This window comes from Hordeum vulgare, chromosome 7H, assembly GCF_904849725.1.
Source record: "Hordeum vulgare subsp. vulgare chromosome 7H, MorexV3_pseudomolecules_assembly, whole genome shotgun sequence".
Classification (NCBI taxonomy): domain Eukaryota; kingdom Viridiplantae; phylum Streptophyta; class Magnoliopsida; order Poales; family Poaceae; genus Hordeum; species Hordeum vulgare.
Window position 1 is genome coordinate 156,888,312 of NC_058524.1, and position 20,036 is coordinate 156,908,347.

The 20,036-nt window shown below is 47.4% G+C and overlaps 2 protein-coding genes across 4 annotated transcripts; both read right to left on the reverse strand.

Annotated features, from left to right (window-relative positions):
* Nucleotides 1–1,554: 1,554 nt before the first annotated feature.
* On the reverse strand, nucleotides 1,555–3,522 carry LOC123410382 (UDP-glycosyltransferase 75C1-like). Its single transcript, XM_045103322.1, has one exon. It carries the CDS (start codon nucleotides 3,138–3,140, stop codon nucleotides 1,716–1,718), a length of 1,425 nt encoding a protein of 474 aa, XP_044959257.1. The 5' UTR covers nucleotides 3,141–3,522; the 3' UTR covers nucleotides 1,555–1,715.
* A 1,683-nt stretch (nucleotides 3,523–5,205) lies between these two features.
* LOC123410174 (ubiquinone biosynthesis protein COQ9-B, mitochondrial) lies at nucleotides 5,206–14,254 on the reverse strand. Of its 3 annotated transcripts, none has more exons than XM_045103070.1 (6): nucleotides 13,847–14,254; nucleotides 13,646–13,753; nucleotides 6,789–6,956; nucleotides 6,538–6,709; nucleotides 5,636–5,709; nucleotides 5,206–5,536 (listed from the first exon to the last, which is right to left on the reverse strand). In XM_045103070.1, the coding sequence occupies exons 1-6, from the start codon at nucleotides 14,168–14,170 to the stop codon at nucleotides 5,456–5,458; spliced, it is 927 nt and encodes a 308-aa protein (XP_044959005.1). In that variant the 5' UTR covers nucleotides 14,171–14,254; the 3' UTR covers nucleotides 5,206–5,455. The 3 variants fall into 3 exon arrangements, with proteins under 3 accessions (XP_044959005.1, XP_044959007.1, XP_044959006.1); XM_045103072.1 differs by lacking the exon at nucleotides 5,206–5,536 and adding an exon at nucleotides 6,123–6,184; XM_045103071.1 differs by lacking the exon at nucleotides 5,206–5,536 and adding an exon at nucleotides 6,123–6,187.
* Nucleotides 14,255–20,036: the final 5,782 nt, after the last annotated feature.

A 20,036-nucleotide genomic window follows, 5' to 3' on the forward strand; every position in this document is an offset into this window, starting at 1 on the left:
AGGACAAACTCGTAGGCAATGGGTCGGTGATTTGTTTGGATGATATTCATCATGCAACAGCTATAACACGGAGAGATATGTGGCTAGCTCCCGTTCGTCAATGTGATGTAGGCATGCATTCCGTGTGTCGTCATACGTGCTTAGGGAAAAGAACTTGCATGACATCTATTGTCCATCTCTCCCGTGGCAGCGGGGTCCAAAAGGAAACTACGGGATATTAAGGTTCTCCTTTTAATAAAGAACTGGACCAACGCATTAGCACTTGGTGAACACATGAACTCCTCAAACTATGGTCATCACCGGGAGTGGTTCCGGTTATTGTCACTCCGGGGTTGTCGGATCATAACACATAGTAGGTAACTACAACTTGCAAGATCGGATCTAAAACACACATATATTGGTGACAACATAATAATTTCAGATCTAAAACACACATATATTGGTCAAATCATGGCACTCGAGCCCTAGTGACAAGCATTAAGCATGGCAAAGTAGTAGCAACATCAATCTCAGAACATAGTGGATACTAGGGATCAATCCCCATCAAAACTAACTCGATTATATGATAGACCTCATCCTACTCATCACCGCCCAGCGAGCCTACGAATAGATTACTCACGAACGACGAAGAGCTTCATGGAATTGGAGAGGGAAGAAGGTTGATGATGACGATGGCGACGATTTCCCCCTCCGGAGCACAAGACGGACTCCAGATCTGCCCTCCAGATGAAGAACAGGTGGTGGCGGTGCCTCCGTATCGCAAACGCGACGAAAACTTCTCTTTTTTATTTTTTTGGGACGAAAGGGATCTTATAGAGCTAGAATTGGGGGCGGCAGAGCCGTGTGGGCCCCACAAGTCTGCCCACCGCCACCAGGGGGTGGTGGCGGAGCCAGGGCTTCTGGCCCACTGGCCCACCCCTTGAGGTGGAACTTGGCGTAGATATTTTTAATATTTTCCAAAACTGCTCCCCGTAAATTTTTACGATGTTTGGAGAACTTTGATTTCTGCACAAAAATAACACCAAGGAAATTCTGCTGAAAACAGTGTCAGTCCAGGTTAGTTCCATTCAAATCATGCAAATTATAGTCCAAAACAAGAGCAAAAGAGTTTGGAAAAGTAGATACAATGAAGACGTATCAAGTATCATATCATGATACTGTATCATATTAAATGATATGATACTATGTGTCTTGCATGTCAATAAATGAACTACTCTATGATACTAATATATGTTACTATGCATTATGGATGTGGTATCATAGACTAGTATCATATGCATGATACTAGTATATGATACTACCCATTACAACCAGCCTTAGTTAAGAGTCAACTCTAGCACGTGCTCCTAGGCACTTTGTAAGAATAAAAGGTGGATCATATAATAAATAAATAGTACACTCTTCTAACCAATTATTGTACATGTTAGTTGTAAGATTGGCTATAGGTGACATGGCATGAGCTTACAGCCGGCTGCTCTACCATTGTTCTTGCTCTAAGAGCAAGTACAATAGGATGATGTAGGCGGACGATAAGACTTTATCGAAACAAAGTCAAGGCGAAAACGGATCATCGATTGAATTAACGGTTTAAGAGATAAAAGTTTTTACATTCTATCATTTAGAAAGAAGGCACACAAGCCTCAGCATCGGATGTCCATGTGCGGCGCGAATTTCCCAACAAAGAATCACGCTTCACGCATATGTTTGTTCGTTCTTCAGAAACCAGACAGGAACGCTCGGAGATTCCACTCCAGCGTCCCGCCGGCAGCGACCGCCTCCCTGGCCCGCTCCATCCATTTGGCCGCGCATGCTCGGATCTCCAATGCTGCTTCGCCGTCGCCCATGACCGTCTCCACGCACCTTTGGAGCTCGCCTCGCTCCGCCACCCCCTCGCCGTCCGCCCGCGCGCGCACCCCGACGCCCGCGCACTCCTCCACCAGCCACGCCACCGTCGGCTGGTCCGTCCACTGCGGCACCGCCACCACAGGCACGCCGCACGCGATGCTCTCCAACGCCGAGTTCCACCCGCAGTGCGTCACGAAGCATCCCACCGCCGGGTGCGACAGCACGCGCACCTGGTCGCACCACCCCACCATGATCCCTTGCCCTCCGTCGGCGCCGCCACCCGCTCCCGCGCCGTCCAACTCTGCACCGTCGACCTCCGCGACCTTGCGCGACACCCATAGGTACGGCCGGCCGGCGGCCTTCAGTGCTTGCAACGTCTCCAGCTCCTGCCGCTTGCTCACCGCAAATATGGTCCCGAACGATACGTACACCACAGAGCGCGCGGCCTTGGTGTCCAGCCACTCCATGTACCCGCTCACGTCGTGGTCGCACAGGGACAGGTCCGTGGTGGACGGAGCAGACGCGTCGTCCGGCACCACAGGCCCAACGGCGACGAGCTCAAACCCGGGCACCGCGCCGAGGGCATCGGGCTCCAGCGCATCGAACGTGTTGACCAGCACCTTGGGCCTGTGCTCATCGAGCGCCAGAAAGAGGTTGCGCAGCGTGCCGACCACCTCGTAGCCCCGCTCCTCCGGCGAGGTTAACGACACGACGGACGGGAGCGCGCGGGACTTGAGCGGCGGCAGCCCCGGCAGTTGGACGACGGCGTCGCGATCAGGGTCGTTGGCGCAGGAGGCGAGGACGGCGTCCTGACCGTGGAAGTAGTGGTAGTACACGGCGAACACGGCGGCCGGCTGGATCCAGAAGAGGGCCGAGGGGATGCCGCTGGCGCGCGCGACCTCGGGGACCCAGCTCACGAAGAAGGTGTACACGACGCACGTGACGGGGCGGCCGCGCTCGGCGAGGCGGGCTACGACGCCGGCGAGCGTCTCGCACCCGACGGCGCGGGCGCGCGCGGCGTAGGAGCGGATGTCGTGCACCCGTGGATCGAACCCGTCGTCGTAGCCGTCGGAGAAGGGGGCGTGCAGCAGGCCCGCGGCGTCGACGGCCTCCTCGCCGGGCGACGCGAGGGAGGGGAACATGCGGCGGTGGCCGGAGACGGCGGTGGAGACGGTGACCGCGGCGCCAGCTGCCGCGACGCGGGCGGCAAGGCGGCGCACCGGGTTGATGTGGCCCTGCATTGGACTGGTCACGAACAGCAGGTGCGGCGACGGCGCACCACCGCGGTTCTCCATTGATTCGCCTGGCTTGGAGTTTGGACTGCACAGGAGAGGCACTGGTGATCGCTCGGTGGGTGCGCAGCCAGCATCTGTGCATTCAACTTTGATGTCGGCCTCGAGTGGTACTACAAGCGTTGATGTCCACAAATGGCGTCAACCATGGTACAGTACAGTAATTAATATGCCCTCACGGTAGTGTAAGACCTAATAAGGTACTAATCGTAATGTATAGGTGTACTGGAAAGTATAGACAGGGAGGCAGGAGAACGTTACCTGGCGGCTCGGCTGGAATCCTAGACGCCTTCAAGAGAGCACAATTTTCCAGCGATGTCTCCGGTGGCTCTCCTCCGCCGGCGACCTCGGTCATCGGTGCTGAGGAGGATCGTCGGATCCACGTGTGTGGATCAATTTTAGTCCTTGTGGTCTAAGTTTTTAGGTTGTTCATCGTTTTGGCTTCGGTAGCAGCGATGACAACGCTGAATAAAGATTATTCGGATCCTTCCCTGACGAGGCCATCGGTCCTATGATCGGGGATGTATTCGAAAACCAGTTTGATTAAGCAAGAATGGCGTGACGGCGGCGGCATCCTCGTGATGGACATGTGTCTTCGGGCTCCGCCGTTACGACGACGTTTGCTCCAGCGTCGGCGCGGAGCTTGAGAGGTAGTCCAGAAACGGATGCAAATTATGGTTTGCATCAACGACATCTGGAAGACGGAACATGTGATGGATTCATGTTTCGTGGATGGCAAATATGGTTTCCTCCTTCGACGTCCTAGTCGTGGTGGGATGCTAGATCTGCAGATGGATGGCGTGTCTCGGGTGTTGCCCCGGTTTGATTCGTTCAACGACAAGGACTTCACTTTTGGTGAGCCACCTTGAAGATCCGTAAAGTTGCGTATCAACGATGAGCCGCGTCGAGCTCGGGTGAGGAGATGATTCGTCATTCTTTTCTTCGGTAGCTGTTGTGGTGATGTTGGAGACAGGTGACGAACGTTGGTATCAAAGTTAGAGATGTTTTTCTATCTTTTCAGTTTTGTCGGGTCGGTTTTTATATGACTTGTATGATACGAGTGAGACACATATTACCAAGAAAAAAAAGGCAAAAGGTATTTATAAATGTTGCTGTGTATAGTAATGCAGCAGTAGAGATGTTACACATATGGAAGCATCTCCATTTGTTCGCGTGAGACTATTTGAATTGTTATTTTATAAGACTTGATTAAGCTATAGTATTGTGATATTTAATTAAGCTATCGACATTGCTTTTTTGGTGTTGATTTTGTTTTTTCTTTGGAAAAGTGTGCACACCCTGTACACAATACCACAGTACTCCGCTGCTCACTAGTGATTAGGTTTATCTCTAGAATCGAATTCTATGATGTCACGCACATCTTACATAACTAAATAGTTGATCCCGCTAACTATGTTTATTATCTTAAAATGCACACATGTCACCTCATCAAAGGCGCATCATAATAGGCATGAGAAAAAGTTTTCATTATTAGTTGATCTTATGCGCATCCCATCTCACCACACGTCACTTGCATTTAATAAATATTTTTAAATACACAATAATCAAACACAATATAATATGTATTTTTAGTCTTGGTTCACATATTATTAATTCAACTATTCATGCTTCATATTCCCTCCGTTTTCAAATATAAGTTTTTTAAAAGATTTTACTAGAGGGGCATATATGGATGTATATAGACATACTTTAAAATATAGATTTACTCATTTTACTCCGTATGTAGCCCTCTCATGAAATCTCTAAAAGACACTCGGAACATATTGCAATCAATCCCATGGCAACGAGCGCTGTCCTCCAGTTACATGTATACATCAGTGCTCACCTCGCGTACTTGTGTTAGCCCATCTTCCACGTAGGAACCAACAAGAGTAATAAAGTTTTGATTTTGATTTTTCAAAACTTGTACTCCGTACTACTAAAGCTGCAACAAGTAATTTTAATAAGAGTGAGTAATAAAGTTTTAAATGCCAGGACGTGTCCATGCAAAGCCGCGAGTGTCTTGCTCTGTTTGCAGCAACTCAGGTCACACATGGACTAGAGTATGTAGAGCTCACACTTTTTTTTTCTCCAACCTGTAGCAGAATTACGCAATGATGACTAATCAACAGCTCAAATGACCTCTGACCACCGACTAAATAACTTCTCGGCTACGCGGACAAGTCTACCCTAAGAGGGTTTGTTTATAAGGAGGTATATATTACTATATACAATGTCATAGAATCTTAACGTGACATAAGAAAGTGGTAGAGGGAATGTCGAGAATGCAGCCTGCAAAGGCAAGTTCATGCGGTTCTTCATTTCTGGAAAACTTTGTTCAGGACGCCATTTATGGAGCCACCGATCCCTGCTCCCACGGTTTCAGCAAGATACGCGGCCTGTACAGACGATTATGTCAGATCACAAGGTTAACAGTGCCTGAAGGGGTTGACAAAAACTGCAACAACTCATACAGTTTCAATTTGAGTGACTCCTACCTCCTTATAAGATTTCCCCAAATCAAGAGCACCTTTGATGCCGCGATTCACAAATGTCCATGTGTCGTGAAACTCTGACAAGTGCCAGCAGAAATGAGAAATCATCAACAAGTCTATATTCCAATCAGTTCTGCAAAGAAAATGTGGATTGCGTAATATGTTGTCTAGAATATTAGTACGCCTAAGATAAATCTAGGGTTCAACTCCTTACTAAAGTACTTCTTCCGTTCCTAAATACTCCGTATAAATCTTTTAAGAGGTTCTACTACGGACTACATACGGATGTATATAGACATACTTTAAAATATAGATTCACTCATTTTACTCTGTATGTAATTCTTAGTGAAATTTTTTTAAAGACTTATAGTATTTAGGAACGGAGGGGGTAGAATGGTGGTGTAGATTCTCAGATGGATTGCATGTCACAGAACACATCAAACAAGGCAAGAAATAAAGGAGGGAGGGAGAAGAAACCCTCGCCACTTACCTTGTTTCTCCATCACTATGTTTTTCAAGATAGAAGAACCAGAAGACCAGCATTTTCTACTCCTACTAAAAGAAATGACGTGTCTTACATACCCAGACAAAAACAAAAAGAGACAGGAGGGTGTATAAGTTATTAAGAACACGAGAAATTGCAGATGTTTTGTTTTTGTCATGTATATACACTATTGCGTCGAGTCACATAGCTCCGCAAACAACTCATAATCAAACCAGTTAAGTGTAAAGGCTTAATAATTCCAAACTGCCGGTTTCAACTTTCAAACTTAGCCTTACTCCAGTTTCATTACACAGAACAATACAGTACATAGTCACAAAGCTTGCTAATTTGCTAATGTTGGTTTAGAGAGCCAATTGTCAAGTAGAAAAGAATGGGTTTCAAGCTTAGAAAAGGTGCAAACCTGGAGAATTATCTGTTAACATGTACACTTCTGAAGCTGAGTAGATGCCACCAAGCACAGTACGTTTTGCATACCAATCAATATCTGATCCATCATCTCCAGCAGCATGCCAAATCTCATCCACAAGGACTGCTCTCTGCTTTAAGCTTGTCGAGACATTTGCTGGTTGGGACTGCCGAACAAATTATATAATTGGGTAACTTAATTAAAACACAAATGAGGGGGGAAATGAAAGAAAGACAACGGGCCACCTGAATGCTCAGCGCTTGAGGCCACTTTGAAATGTAAGGTGTCTGCATCTCAAGCCTCATCTGAACAAGTCTGCATAATCTCTCAGTGAGCATCAAGTTCTTCAAAAGCTCTCCCTCACCAGCATCAACGCGATCCATGAGTTGTTGAAGACAGTCATCCATGAAAAACTGCATGCACACACAAAAATAATACATAAGTGTAGGCACACGAAGAATTGAAACACAAGGTTTACTTAATGTGTTTAACAAACAGTTAAACATCATGCATCAATGAAGTGAAATGCCAAGTTCCACATTTCATATACCGATGAAGTGGAAGAAAGGAAGCTGCAGTGTCTGCTAACATCAATGCCCTGACCTCACTAAAAAAATCCCTCCATATTTTTCTGCACGCTCCAGCACTCCCTAAATCTTGCTCCCTATATTCTACTCACCTATAATTTATTATTATTTGTAATCTCTCCGCTGCACATCAGTATATGCAGCAGCTATTGTTCAAAAATATCAGTTTTGTGATAAAAAAAAAGGAACTTACTCTTACCACCATTTTTGGAACAGACAAGCAAGAAAATGAAATGGGCAAATACACCTCACGGTTCACATCAGGATGCTTGCAATACTGTTTTGTGCCACCATGCAGTCGAGGGGCATGAAGGCCATGTCAATTAACTAAACCACTTCTGTTGTCCAAACCACAACAGATGAGCTTGTTTACTTCCATGCCTATCCGCATCATCCCCAAACACATATCGAGCACTCTACCAGGAACTATGGACGCCGCTTCATCAGCCGGACCCTTCCTGCCATCGATTTCGTTACCCGCTTCTCCTTGATGTGTTGTGAGCACCTCCCACACTTGTCGCCGCTCGGCATCAGCCCCATGATGGCTGCAGTGACGCCACTGATGACAAGTCAAGGCTCCAGCAGGTATTTAGAGGTGGTGCTCCGATAGCGTTGTCGCAAATGCACACCATTGGCGAAGGGCAATCACCTTGAGACACTCGAGGACTGTGCTGGGGAAGGGGGCAGAGGTTGTCATCGCAGTTGCACCTTGCTGCCAGCTCAGATCGTATTGAAGCTCACATGCGGTGGCGACAACAAGGGTGACCAGTTCCAGCACCTAGCCTGTTGCCCTCCTGTTTGTTCCAGATTGGAGCACATGCAGCTATTGGATGATGCCGAAGGAGAACACTTCACAGATGTGCTGAGCCAGGAGAAGGAGTTGCTGAGCCAATCGTTTTGCCAAGCTGGATAGGGAAGGGGTTCGAGCTGATATTTTGCCCCAAATTGGCAAAAATTGCTGGAGCCAGATAAGGATGGCGTTGGAGATGCTCTAACAGCAATGCTGGGTTTCATGCACCAATGAAATCAGAAGTTTCAATCAATGCTAACAACATCGTACTATTTAGACCAGATAGTCCAATGCATCCGTCTACAGTACTACAGTTCCTAGTTATCTGTAGTTCAAATCTCTGGACAGTGTGATAACTGGTGCCAATTTCGAAATCTATGCCAATGATAATGAAAATACGGATTCCTTTTAGAATAGATAGAGGTTGTCTTGTGGATGTTAGCAGTACGTTGCAACAAGGCAGTGACAATTTGATTGGCCGGCCAGCAAGAAAACCTGGGACGTCGTATTGCAAGCAGGAGCAAGAAGAATCAATCTATTCTCAGCCTATGTCTAGTAAATCTCCCGCAGCCATGGCGTCTAACTATCTTCACCACAGTTCTGTTGCGCATCAAGGTTCGCAACACGAGTATAAACAGTGGAGCCAGAGAGACCAGTATGCCTACAGCCGATGAGACATCGTACGAAGAGATATTTAAAATTTGTGCTGCCTGCCGTTTAAGCTGGGAAGTTGTTGAGGGATAGGGTAGCCGAAGTTCTCCAGTGAAATATTAAAAGTTCATTTCAATCTTCGTTAATCTTCATAGCTTACAAAATGAGCTGCTGAAAGTTGAAAGCTTATTCTTTAGTTAGTATTTTTTTTCTTCTAACTTATCTTCTTGCTCCCAATATTGACTGGCAGCAACTGTTTACAAGAAGACTGCCCATCTTTGCTCAAAGTGGCAACTGATTTCAGACATATAATTCTAATTTTCCAGAATGTGCTGATTTGTTAACTATTTGCACTAAGCATAATGTAATAAAGAAAGAATCAGGTAGTAATGGAACGGAGTGCCAAAAAATGGTAGGAGCAATTGTTCATGCCCATTAAGGGCATATCCGAACATGGACATGCATGCAGTGTGCAGCCCGAAATGAACATTTATTGATCCTATTTGACGTTCTTCAGATAAACCGAACAAATCGCACATCCCAACAGATAAACCAAACAAATCCGCACATCCCAACAGGTGATAGACAATTGAAATCGAACAAAACATTCAAGAAGACATTAAGAGAATCTACGGCCGGACTCCCTATTTTGACCAGGCGGGTGGCCCGGTTAGTGACCGGTCAGTTTTTTCTTGACCCAACCAGCCACTTCATATGGCCGCTATCCGCCCGGGCCGACTGGCACTCCTCATATCCAGCCTATATATGGGGCGGACCGGATGCGTCTACCACATCGGACCGGAACCGGCCAACATTGGCCCACGCCGACCCCACCCCCGTCTCCACAAAAAAACCATCAGGACGAAAGCCTAGTCTTCACTCTCTCACACTCCACTCTGCTCTTCGTCCCCTTCTCTTCTTGTCGATCCTCCTCTTCCACTGTCGAGCACCAGCAGCAGCGGCAGATTCGGCTGTGAGGACGACCCAGTAGATTGGGACGCCCTCATCCGCAAGGCGGAGGCGGACGACAACAAGGACCACACCCTCCACATCGCGTTGCAGCGGACACGAGTGGATAGGGGCGGAACCTCGAGGTCCGCAGTTCCCCGTCGCCCGGCAATACAGCGCGAACGCTGACGCTGGTCCATCGCATTGTCACGCGCTCCCCTCTGGCGGCTGCTCCGCATGGTCATCAGTGCGTGCTCATGCCCGGGCCCGTGCCGCCATGGATGCGAACGCCCAAATCGAAGGCGCGTGCCACACGTGGGCGGGTGAGAGGGGAGCGGCAGGGGGGCTTCCTCTAACCGGTCCCACTTCCAGCTAGTGGTCGATGCGGAGGAGCAGCTCCTCGCGGCGGTCCTCTTCGCCAGCACGCGCAGACCGTCCTTCAGATGGTTGGCATCATCTCCTCGTCTGATAACTCCGATGTCTCCAATGGTTCCAACGACGCCCCTCATGCCGCTGACGCCTACACATAGGGCTACAGACACACCGATGACCGCAAGGGCAAGGGCGAGGAAAGGGTGATTTCCGGTGCCACTGTCCATCTCCGTTCTAGTTTTAGTTATCTTTAGTTTGAATATATGTCCGTTTGTCGGCGATGAACTATGTATTTTGGTCCGATGAACTATGATGCTATGCCTGTATGGAATTATGTTGATCCATGTTTGTTGCTTCATTTGGTATGATCATCTGCGAAGTTTCTCTCACATTGCATGGATAGCATGGATTTAGGGGGGGTATACAGTTATGGACGCGGACATTTGAGGATGATGGGTCAATGTCCAAACGTTTAGGGGGGGGGGGGGGGGGCGAATTTGTTAGGTATGGCTGTAGTTGTTGTAAAGCCTTAATGTTACGGTGTGCCACTGTAGTAGCCAACCTACTTTAAGGTATATAGTAATAGTAATTAAGGTACTTCCACACCTATTCTTTAGAGTTCAGTTCGCACAGGTCAAGTTATCCTTCTTTTTAGTGAGATTTGAAGGTTGGAGATAAGTTTTTAGTCCAAGGGGTAAGGTGAGTGTCATGTGGGGCCAACACTTTAGGCGCAGGTACAGAGAGGGTCTTAATTCTGCTTAGAGATAAGACTTTATCTTTAGCCTCCTTGCATATCAAGTTATTAGTACCAGAATAGTCTGCTTGCATAACAGGGAGGGCCAAGCTTTCCAACCTCATTTTTCAGGCAAACATGATGCCAGAAGAATGAAGACGGGGTATATTAGTACCAATCTTCAAGAACAAGGGGTATGTTCAAAGTTGTACTAATTACCGTGGAATTAAGCTGATGAGCCATACCATTAAGCTATGGGAGAGCCATTGAGCACCGCTTAAGAAGAATGACAAGCGTGACCAAAAATCAGTTTGGCTTCATGCCTGGGAGGTCGACCATGGAAGCCATTTTCTTGGTACGACAACTTATGGAGAGATACAGGAAGCAAAAGAAGGATCTGCATATGTTGTTCATTGACTAGGAAAAGGCCTATGATAAAATACCTCGGAATGTCATGTGGTGGGTCTTGGAGAAACACAAAGTCCCAGCAAAGTACATTACCCTCAGCAAGGACATGTACGATAATGTTGTGACAAGTGTTCGAACAAGTGATGGCGACACTGATGACTTCCCGATTAAAATAAGACTGCACCAGGGGTTCAGCTTTGAGCCCTTATCTTTTTGCCTTGGTTATGGATGAGGTCACAAGGGATATACAAGGAGATATCCCATAGTGTATGCTCTTTGCGGACGACGTGGTGCTAGTCGATGATAGTCGTACGAGGGTCAACAGGACGTTGGAGTTATGGAGACAAACCTTGGAATTGAAAGGTTTTAGACTTGGTAGGACTCAAAAAGAGTACATGAGGTGCGCTTTCAGTACTACTAGGCACGAGGAGGAAGATGATAGCCTTGATAGGCAGGTGGTGCCTCAGAAGGACACCTTTCGATATCTGGGGTCAATGTTGCAGAAGGATAGGGATATCGATGAAGATGTGAACCATTGAATTGAAGTCGGATGGATGAAGTGACACCAAGCTTCTGGCATTCTCTGTGACAAGAGAGTGCCACAAAAGCTAAAAGGCAAGTTTTATAGGACGGCGGTTTCGACCCGCAATGTTGTATGGCGCTGAGTGTTGGCCGACTAAAAGGCAACATGTGCAACAATTAGGTGTGGCGGAGATGTGCATGTTGAGATGGATGTGTGGCCACACAAGGAAGGACCGAATCCGGAATGATGATATAAGGGATAGAGTTGGGGTAGCGCCGATTGAAGAGAAGATTGTCCAACATTGTCTGAGATGGTTTGGGCATATTCAACGCAGGCCTCCAGAAGCCCCAGTGCATAGCGGGCTGATAATGTCAAAAGTGGTTAGGGTAGACCAAACTTGACATGGGAAGAGTCCGTAAAGAGAGATCTGATTAACGATAGACACCGTAGGGCACGCCCATTCACATAGTATGGCCCATTTTACTTCCCATTAGATTTGATAATACTATGTACTATCCATGAGGGAAGGCATCCCAATGCTAGTGGCAGGGGAAACACGATATATTGATATGTACTTGAAACATCAGCCATACGGATGTTTTTAGTGAAACAAGAAAAAATATGTAAGTGATAACACAAATACACAATATAATATAGCATTGTTGTTAAATAAATGCATGGTTTATGCAAATGAATCTCTTCGTACAAATGATTTATTTTTCATAAAAGCATGCGGCGCGTGCAAATATACAAACAAATGCCACAACATTCATAAATCTGATACTCCCTCCGTCCGGAATTACTTGTCATAAAATGTATAAAAATGAATGTATCTAGAACTAAAATGCATCTAGATACATTCATTTCTCTGACAAGTATTTTCAGACGGAGGGAGTATAATATATCAATCTATATAACAGCACTCTTCTGAGCACGGACATTCATCATCCATGTGTGACATCATTCTTCAACAGTGATCCTCAACAATGTACACCTGCTCAGTACTGGATACTGACTACTTACTAGTGTTACTGAAAGTGAGGAACTACCAAATACATCACAAAATCCAGGGCAACTGCCATACATGACACCAAACAATAACCTTTCCCAAGATCGTACACCTCCTCGGTATTGAGTACTGACTACTTACTGTGTTACTAAATGTAAGAACTTACCAAATCTTTAAATTCACTATGCTCCCTAATTTTGGAGACCTCTCATTCAGTTGAGGTGTTCAATTTTGGATTTGGTTAACGATTTTGACTGGGTCAATGATTTCTTAAGGAGTCCTCTCATTCGATTGAGGTGTCCAATTTTGGATTTGGTTCATGATTTTGACTAGGTCAACTATTTCTCAAAGCAATCGGCAGTAACCACCCTATAAAAATACATCAGTCCACTCACTCTCTCATCACCTTGCAGAAAAGAAGCGCCAACATGCAACATTGTAGCATCAATATAGTACATGCGGCCACCAACGCAAGAAACTTTCCCACATATGTGTGAGTTGATTAGCAGATAAGACAGAATTGCACCTCCAGGAAGGGCCCACCAAAACACCGCACTATATAAAAAAGAAAACATACTCCATCACCCCCCCCCCCCCCCCCCCCACACACACACACACATGCCAAATCAAATAATGAAAAGAAATTATGAGATCCCAACAACACCAACGGCGCAGGAAAGCGTGCACAACCCTTCAATAATAACATTCGTCACAAAGCCAAGGTAACTACCATACAATCACACCAAATAGTAATAACATTCATCATCCAAATATGCAATAGCCGTAAACAACTACGATCTGTTGGAAATATACCAATTAGATATAGCATCAAATATGCAATAGCTATAATCAACTACGATCTCTTCATAACAACTGGTTGCCCTAGTTCCCAATCCAACAATGTGCATGTGCATTCAAGGATTAGTTCCTACAGTAACCTATGAAGCTTTCCATATTCATCAAAATTCCAATCCGATGTACTGTAGCATTCAAAAAAGATTATTTTCTTAGGATGAAAATTGACCACCACATCAAGATTAGGCAACAGATCACAACAGAAACAAATTGAAGGGGACGGTACCTCAACTAGCGCAGCCTCCTTCCTTGGGAAGGCACCAACGATGGCCGGCGACACGGACACGTCCCTCGCACCCGCGATCATGGCCGACTCGCTCCATCCCATCCTCGGCTAAAGCAAATCCGAAATAAAAAATCTCATGATTGCAAGAACAGTAAGAACGCCAAAAGGGGAGGCAGATTTGGAGGGGATTCGAGCCGCAACCACGTGGAGAAGCGACGCGCGGAGGACCTTCTGCTGCTCCTCCTCGTACCCCGCGCCACCAGGGCGGCGACCCCCCGATGCAGCTCCCTGCCCGGTCCCGTAGGCCCCTCCAGCGCCGGAACCGGCGGAGAAGGAGGCTCCATCCTTCTTGGGGGGGTCGACTGTGGGCTCCAGAGGGGGCGCGGGAAGAGGCGGGTGGGCTGAGGCCTCGGTGGACAGCCAGCAGAGAGCGGCGGGGGCAGAAGGTGGCGGGGAAGTGCACGGGAGGAGGCGCCGGGCGGCGGCAGTGGAGAGAAGGCGGCGGGCGACGAGGAAGGAGGCCATTGCCGAAGGGTCGGTGCGACGTACTACCACGTGTTCGACGAAATGACGAGCCTGTATCGAAACAGAGTTTGCGGAATTAACCGGTGCCTGTCTTAAACGACCCTCATACTAGCGCAGACATGTCCCACGAGTGATCGAACCAAAAAAAAACGAAAAAGATAACGTCCACGCGTGAGGATGAAGAACACCTCATGGTCCTCGTCGCTCTCGCCGGCTTGTCCGCAAGCAATGCAAAGCCACGGCGAAGTGGCTCGACACCGGATCGGTTGAAGGCAAAGCAAAGGCATCAACTGGAAAGCTACCAACAACTTGAACTGCCTTCTTCAACATGCGTTAGGAGATCTAAAACTCACAAATGCATCAACAACTGCACGACGATTTGGTGGAGCACCTACGGAGGCTCAAGGGCAACATCTAGCTCAATGTGTGATGAATTATGAGTTTTTTATTTGTTGAACTATTTTGATTTGTTGAACTATTTTGATTTGTATTGATTTTTTAAACTATTTTTTATTTATATTGATTTCTATGATGAACTATGTAATGCAAAAGTAAAGATATGTTCAATTTATGCCGAAGCACGTCGAATATGAGTCAAAATTGGTTTCATTTTGCACCGAAAATGGGACAATTTGCGTCGAAAATGGGTCAAAATCGGCGGCTAGGGTGGTTGGGAACCCGATGTCGTGGGAACGAGCCTGACAGTACAGGTGAGGGGTACGTAAGGAGAGGGCAGAGTCCTACCTACGACGAGTCCGTATAACGATGTATGAGTTCAGACCCCTCTCATGGAGGTAACATCCCTATGTCTCAGTGCTCTGGAGCTCTTATCATGTGGAATATGAGTGTTACACAGGGTGCGAATCCTTGTGCCAGAGGGGAGGGGTGGCTTATATCGAGTTCGCTACCCCTCATCAACACCAGGCAAACAATGGGTCGATCAGTGGAGTTTAAAGGCGTACGTTACTAATAACGTATGTAATAAATGTTACTTATGATGACCATCTGAATGCTCGCCTGTTGGCCTCCCTGGAGTGGCTTTTGGTCTTCTGCGTCGGTTGGTTTCTGGTTCTTCTGAGTGAAAGGTGCCTGTCGAGTGAAGGGAGAAAACCTTCGAGTGGATGTTCTACCCAGTGACCCATGTATCATGGCGAGTCAGTCGGAAACTTCCTGGTAATCTTTAAGTTCTTTAATGCGGTGCCCTTATGTAGGACATGTAGGTCAGGCCTATGACCCTACCCTAGGTACATATCCCCATCATTAGCCCCCGAATGGATCTGGCTCAAGTGAAAAAGGGGTCTATGCAAATTCTGGCAAGACACACAAATTCTGAATGTGTTTCAGGGCTTAGAAGAAGTGTGCGTCGATTGAAGTCTTTGTCGTCCGCCCTGATCGATTCTGTCTTGGGATGTGTCCGAGTGAACTTGAGTGTGAAAATTGGTCCGAGTGATCAACATAATTCTTTTGATGTGACAGGTCGCTTCGTTAGGTTCAGATTTCACGGGATTCTAAATTTCGGTAAGCGCGCACCGCGCGGTGGTGACACAACGACCAGGATAAGCGGGAGAGCGACGCCTCGATTATCATGCTGCCTTAATCGCCACGTATCGCGCTTCCTCTGTTACCGGGATAAACAGAGATCTGGCAGGCCCATAGGTCACCGACTCGCTTGGGCGGTTATAAATTGGGACGGCGCTAGGGTTGGAACGGTGCTCCTCCTCAATTCCCCTATGTTTCTTCACCATCTCCGCTTCATGAAGCTGCTCAGATCTGCCTCCACCACCACCGTCGAGATGACGAAAGGCAAGACAGGGAAGCTCGAGCGCGCCAAGAAAGGTGCAAAGGTGAAGAAGCCGTCAGGCACCCGATCTACGTTGTCGCCGGGGTGGATCCAGGGAGATTTTCTCCTGTCAACCGTCAAGAAGGTGGACGTCTTGAACCTCGTCACCGAGGGGGTGATAGTTGTGGATTCATGGAGGCTGCTTGAGGGGTAGGTCGAACCGGAACCGCGCGAAGGAGAGCGGGTCCTCCTCCTCACTCACGTCGAGCGAGGTTTCTCTTTGCCTCTTCACCCTTTCATCCGTGGACTCTTAAATTACTTAGGGTCTCAACTGCATCATTTTCCTTCAAATACTATTGCATATCTTGCCGCATTCATAACGTTGTGCGGATGTTTCTTGGGTCGTCTTCCTCATTGGGGACTATTCAAGCACATCTTCACCGTACGTTCTCAGTCGGTAAAGAAAGCAAACCCTACCGATAGTAGGACCCATGTCATCCAGCTGTGTGGTGGCCTGGGATCTAGAAGAGGAGTAACAATGTGTTTCCTCAAATGCCCTTCCCGAATCAATCTGAAACTGGCAGTTGACTTGGTTCTACTGTAAAGACCTTGCATCTCCAAATATGTCGAGTGGCCTTCCTCCGTTCACCTTGGAGCGACCCACTGCTCCTAGAACTCTGACTTTGACAAGGGAGGAGAAGGTACGGGTAGGGATTCTGGTGAATGCATGAGTCGGTCTGACCCATGGCGGGGTGACTAGGATGGACTTGCTTGAGACATTTCTCATATGGCATATTCAGTCCCTTAAAGCGAGAGACCACGCCATGTAGCATTATTCAGGCCCAGAGGACTCCACTCAGTCGCACCCGGAGGAAGTCCCTGATGAGACCGTGGCACAGTGGCTCGGGACCATCACTGGAGCCTGCGACAACCCCATGGGAGCCAAACAAGTCTTACCTTTCTCTGCTAAGAATAAGACACAAAACGTGGTGAGTTATATATTTGTTGAATGCCTTCATTTTATTGCTGAGTTATTGAATCCTCTGTCGACCGCTTTGCAGTTTGTATCTTGTAGGAGTGGGAAAATATGCATTCGCCTGTGCCGAATGGAGGGCAACCTGATGTTGGTGAAGAGAGTGCAGGTGACAGCGTGGACAATGACTACGCTGAGGACAGTGAGGACAGCGAAGGTGACTCGAAGGAGAGCGAGGAAGAGATCCAGTCTCCCCCGCGTAACGAGTTCCGATCCAAACAACGTCAAGATCCGATGGCTGCCCCAAGAAGACCCTAGCATCAAGCACCAGGAACACGAAGCGCGACTGAGCTGCAACAACTGAGTCGGCAGAGAAGGCTGCAAAACAGCCTAAACCCGATGCTCCCAAGCCTCGAAAGGCTTTGCCCCGAATGAGGATCCCTGTGCCGGTCGCCTCAGCATGAGTGTTTATTTCCCTTCTTTTGTTGTTGTAGAATTTCATGCTTTTGTTGAACGAGTGGAATTTTCTTGCCAAAGTTGCTACCTCGATGACGTCGCCTCCACGGGACGAATAAGATTACATGGACGTGGATAATGCAGACATGGCCACCTCCCAACGAGGTACTACAAATCTTCACTCTGTTCTATCTTCTGGATATGACCCGTCGATTGGATAAACAAACATTGTCGATTGACAGCTACAAGCATCATCCACTTGGAGGACTACGATGAACGGCACCAGTCGACTGCTGAATTGTCTGCAGAACTTGGCGACTCGTCCTGAGCCAGAACTGGGCTTGAGATTCCCTTGTCGAATGTGTTGGGAACGTTGCATGGGAAACAAAAAAGTTCCTACGCACACGAAGACCTATCATGGTGATGTCCATCTACGAGAGGAGATTAGATCTATGTACCCTTGTAGATCGCTAAGCGGGAAGCATTAAGAAACGCGGTTGATGTAGTGGTACAACTTCGTGATTCAAATCACCATCGTCTCATGATCCGTTCCGATCTAGCGTCGAACGGACGACACCTCCGCGTTCAGCACACGTATAGCTCGATGACAATCTCGGCCTTCTTGATCCAGCAAGAGAGACAGAGAAGTAGATGAGTTCTCCGGCAGCGTGACGGCGCTCCGGTGGTGGTGATGATCTACTCCTGCAGGGCTCCGCCCAAGCTCCACAGAAATCCGATCTAGAGGTAAAACTACGTGGTATAGGTTTGAGTTCCACGTGGCAAAGTTGTGTCTCAAAAAGCCCTAAACCAACAATATATATAGCAGGAGGGGAGGGGCTAGCCTTGGGTCTCAAGGAGCCCCTTGGTGCGCCGGCCGAAGGGAGGAGGTGGACTCCCACCCCAATTCGGTTTGGGGGAAGGAGTCCACTCCTTCCTTCCCACCTCCCTCTTTCCTTTTTTATTTCTTTCCTTTGGTGTTTTTCCACTTGTGGCGTGATACGTCTCCAACGTATCTATATTTTTTTATGGTTCCATGCTATTATCTTGTCAAACTTTGGATGTTTTGTATGCCTTTTATATTTTTTTGGGACTAACTTATTAACTCATTGCCAAGTGCCAGTTCCTGTTTTTGACCCTTTTCAGAGGAGAATATTAAACGGAGTCCAAACGAAATAAAACCTGTGGAAAAAAAATCCGGAGCAGAAGATACGCAGGGAGCTTGAGAACCAAGGTAGAGGGCACCAGGGAAGGCCACAAGCCCCCTAGCCGCGGCCTCGGGGGCGCGCCTAGTAGGCTTGTGGGCCCCCTGTGGCTCCTATGCCCTACTTCTTCCGCCTATAAATCCCTGAAAAATCCAAAACCATGGGAGAGAGCCACAAAAATACTTTTCCGCCGCCGCAAGCTTCTGTCTCCGCAAGATCCCATCTGGGGCACGTTCTGGTGCCCTGCCGGAGGGGGGATTCGGATACGGAGGGCTTCTTCTCTCTCTTGGATATTGCGTGAGTAGTTTACCACAGACCTTCGGGTCCATAGCTAGTAGCTAGATGGCTTCTTCTCTCTCTTGGATATTCAATACAAAGTTCTCCATGATCTTCATGGAGATCTATCCAATGTAATCTTCTTTTACGATGTGTTTGTCGAGATCCGATGAATTGTGGATTTATGATCAGATTATCTATGAATCTTATTTGAGTTTCTTCTGATCTCTTATATGCATGATTTAATATCCTTGTAGTTCTCTTCGAGTTGTGGGTTTTGTTTGGCCAACTTGATCTATGATTCTTGCAATGGGAGAAGTGCCTAGTTTTGGGTTCATACCGTGCGGTGACCTGACCCAATGACAGAAGGGGTAGCGAGGCACGCATCGTGTTGTTGCTATCAAGGGTAAAAAGATGGGGTTTATATCTATTGCATGAATTTATCCCTCTACATCATGTCATCTTGCTTAAGACGTTACTTTGTTTGTCATGAACTCAATACACTAGATGCATGTTGGATAGCGGTCGATGTGTGGAGTAATAGTAGTAGATGCAGAAAGTATCGGTCTACTTGTCTCGGACGTGATGCCTATATGTATGATCATTGCCTTAGATATCGTCATGACTTTGCGCGGTTCTATCAATTGCTCGACAGTAATTCGTTCACCCACCGTAATATTTGTTATCATGAGAGAAGCCTCTAGTGAACACTATGGCCCCCGGGTCTACTTCACCTCATATTTTCAGCCCTACACTTTTACTTTGTTGCACTTTCCGCCTTCAGATCTCACCTTGCAATCAATCGTGAAGGGATTGACAACCCCTTTGTAGCGTTGGGTGCAAGTTTGCTATTTTTGCGCAGGTACTGTGGAGACTTGGCTTGATACTCCTACTGGATTGATACCTTGGTTCTCAAACTGAGGGAAATACTTACTGTTACTGTGCTGCATCACCCTTTCCTCTTCAAGGGAAAAATCAACGCAAGATCAAGAGGTAGCAAGAAGAATTTCTGGCGCCGTTGCCGGGGAGGAGGATCAAGTCAAGAATAGTCTCCTGTCAACGTGCCAATTTCTGGCGCCGTTGCCGGGGAGGAGGATCAAGTCAAGAATAGTCTCCCGTCAACGTGCCAATTTTTGGCGCCGTTGCCGGGGAGCATCAAGTCAAGAATAGTCTTCCTAC

What these genes read in the sequence shown, in the direction of transcription:
- LOC123410382 (XM_045103322.1), bottom strand. Translation starts at nt 3,140, where the DNA reads ATGGAGAACCGCGGTGGTGCGCCGTCGCCGCACCTGCTGTTCGTGACC.
- LOC123410174 (XM_045103070.1), bottom strand. Translation starts at nt 14,170, where the DNA reads ATGGCCTCCTTCCTCGTCGCCCGCCGCCTTCTCTCCACTGCCGCCGCC. An exon ending in GCGCGTCGCTTCTCCACGTG is followed by an intron (nt 13,754 to 13,846) that starts GTTGCGGCTCGA and finishes GATTTGCTTTAG; the next exon opens with CCGAGGATGGGATGGAGCGA. An exon ending in CTCAAGCGCTGAGCATTCAG is followed by an intron (nt 6,710 to 6,788) that starts GTGGCCCGTTGT and finishes TTTGTTCGGCAG; the next exon opens with TCCCAACCAGCAAATGTCTC.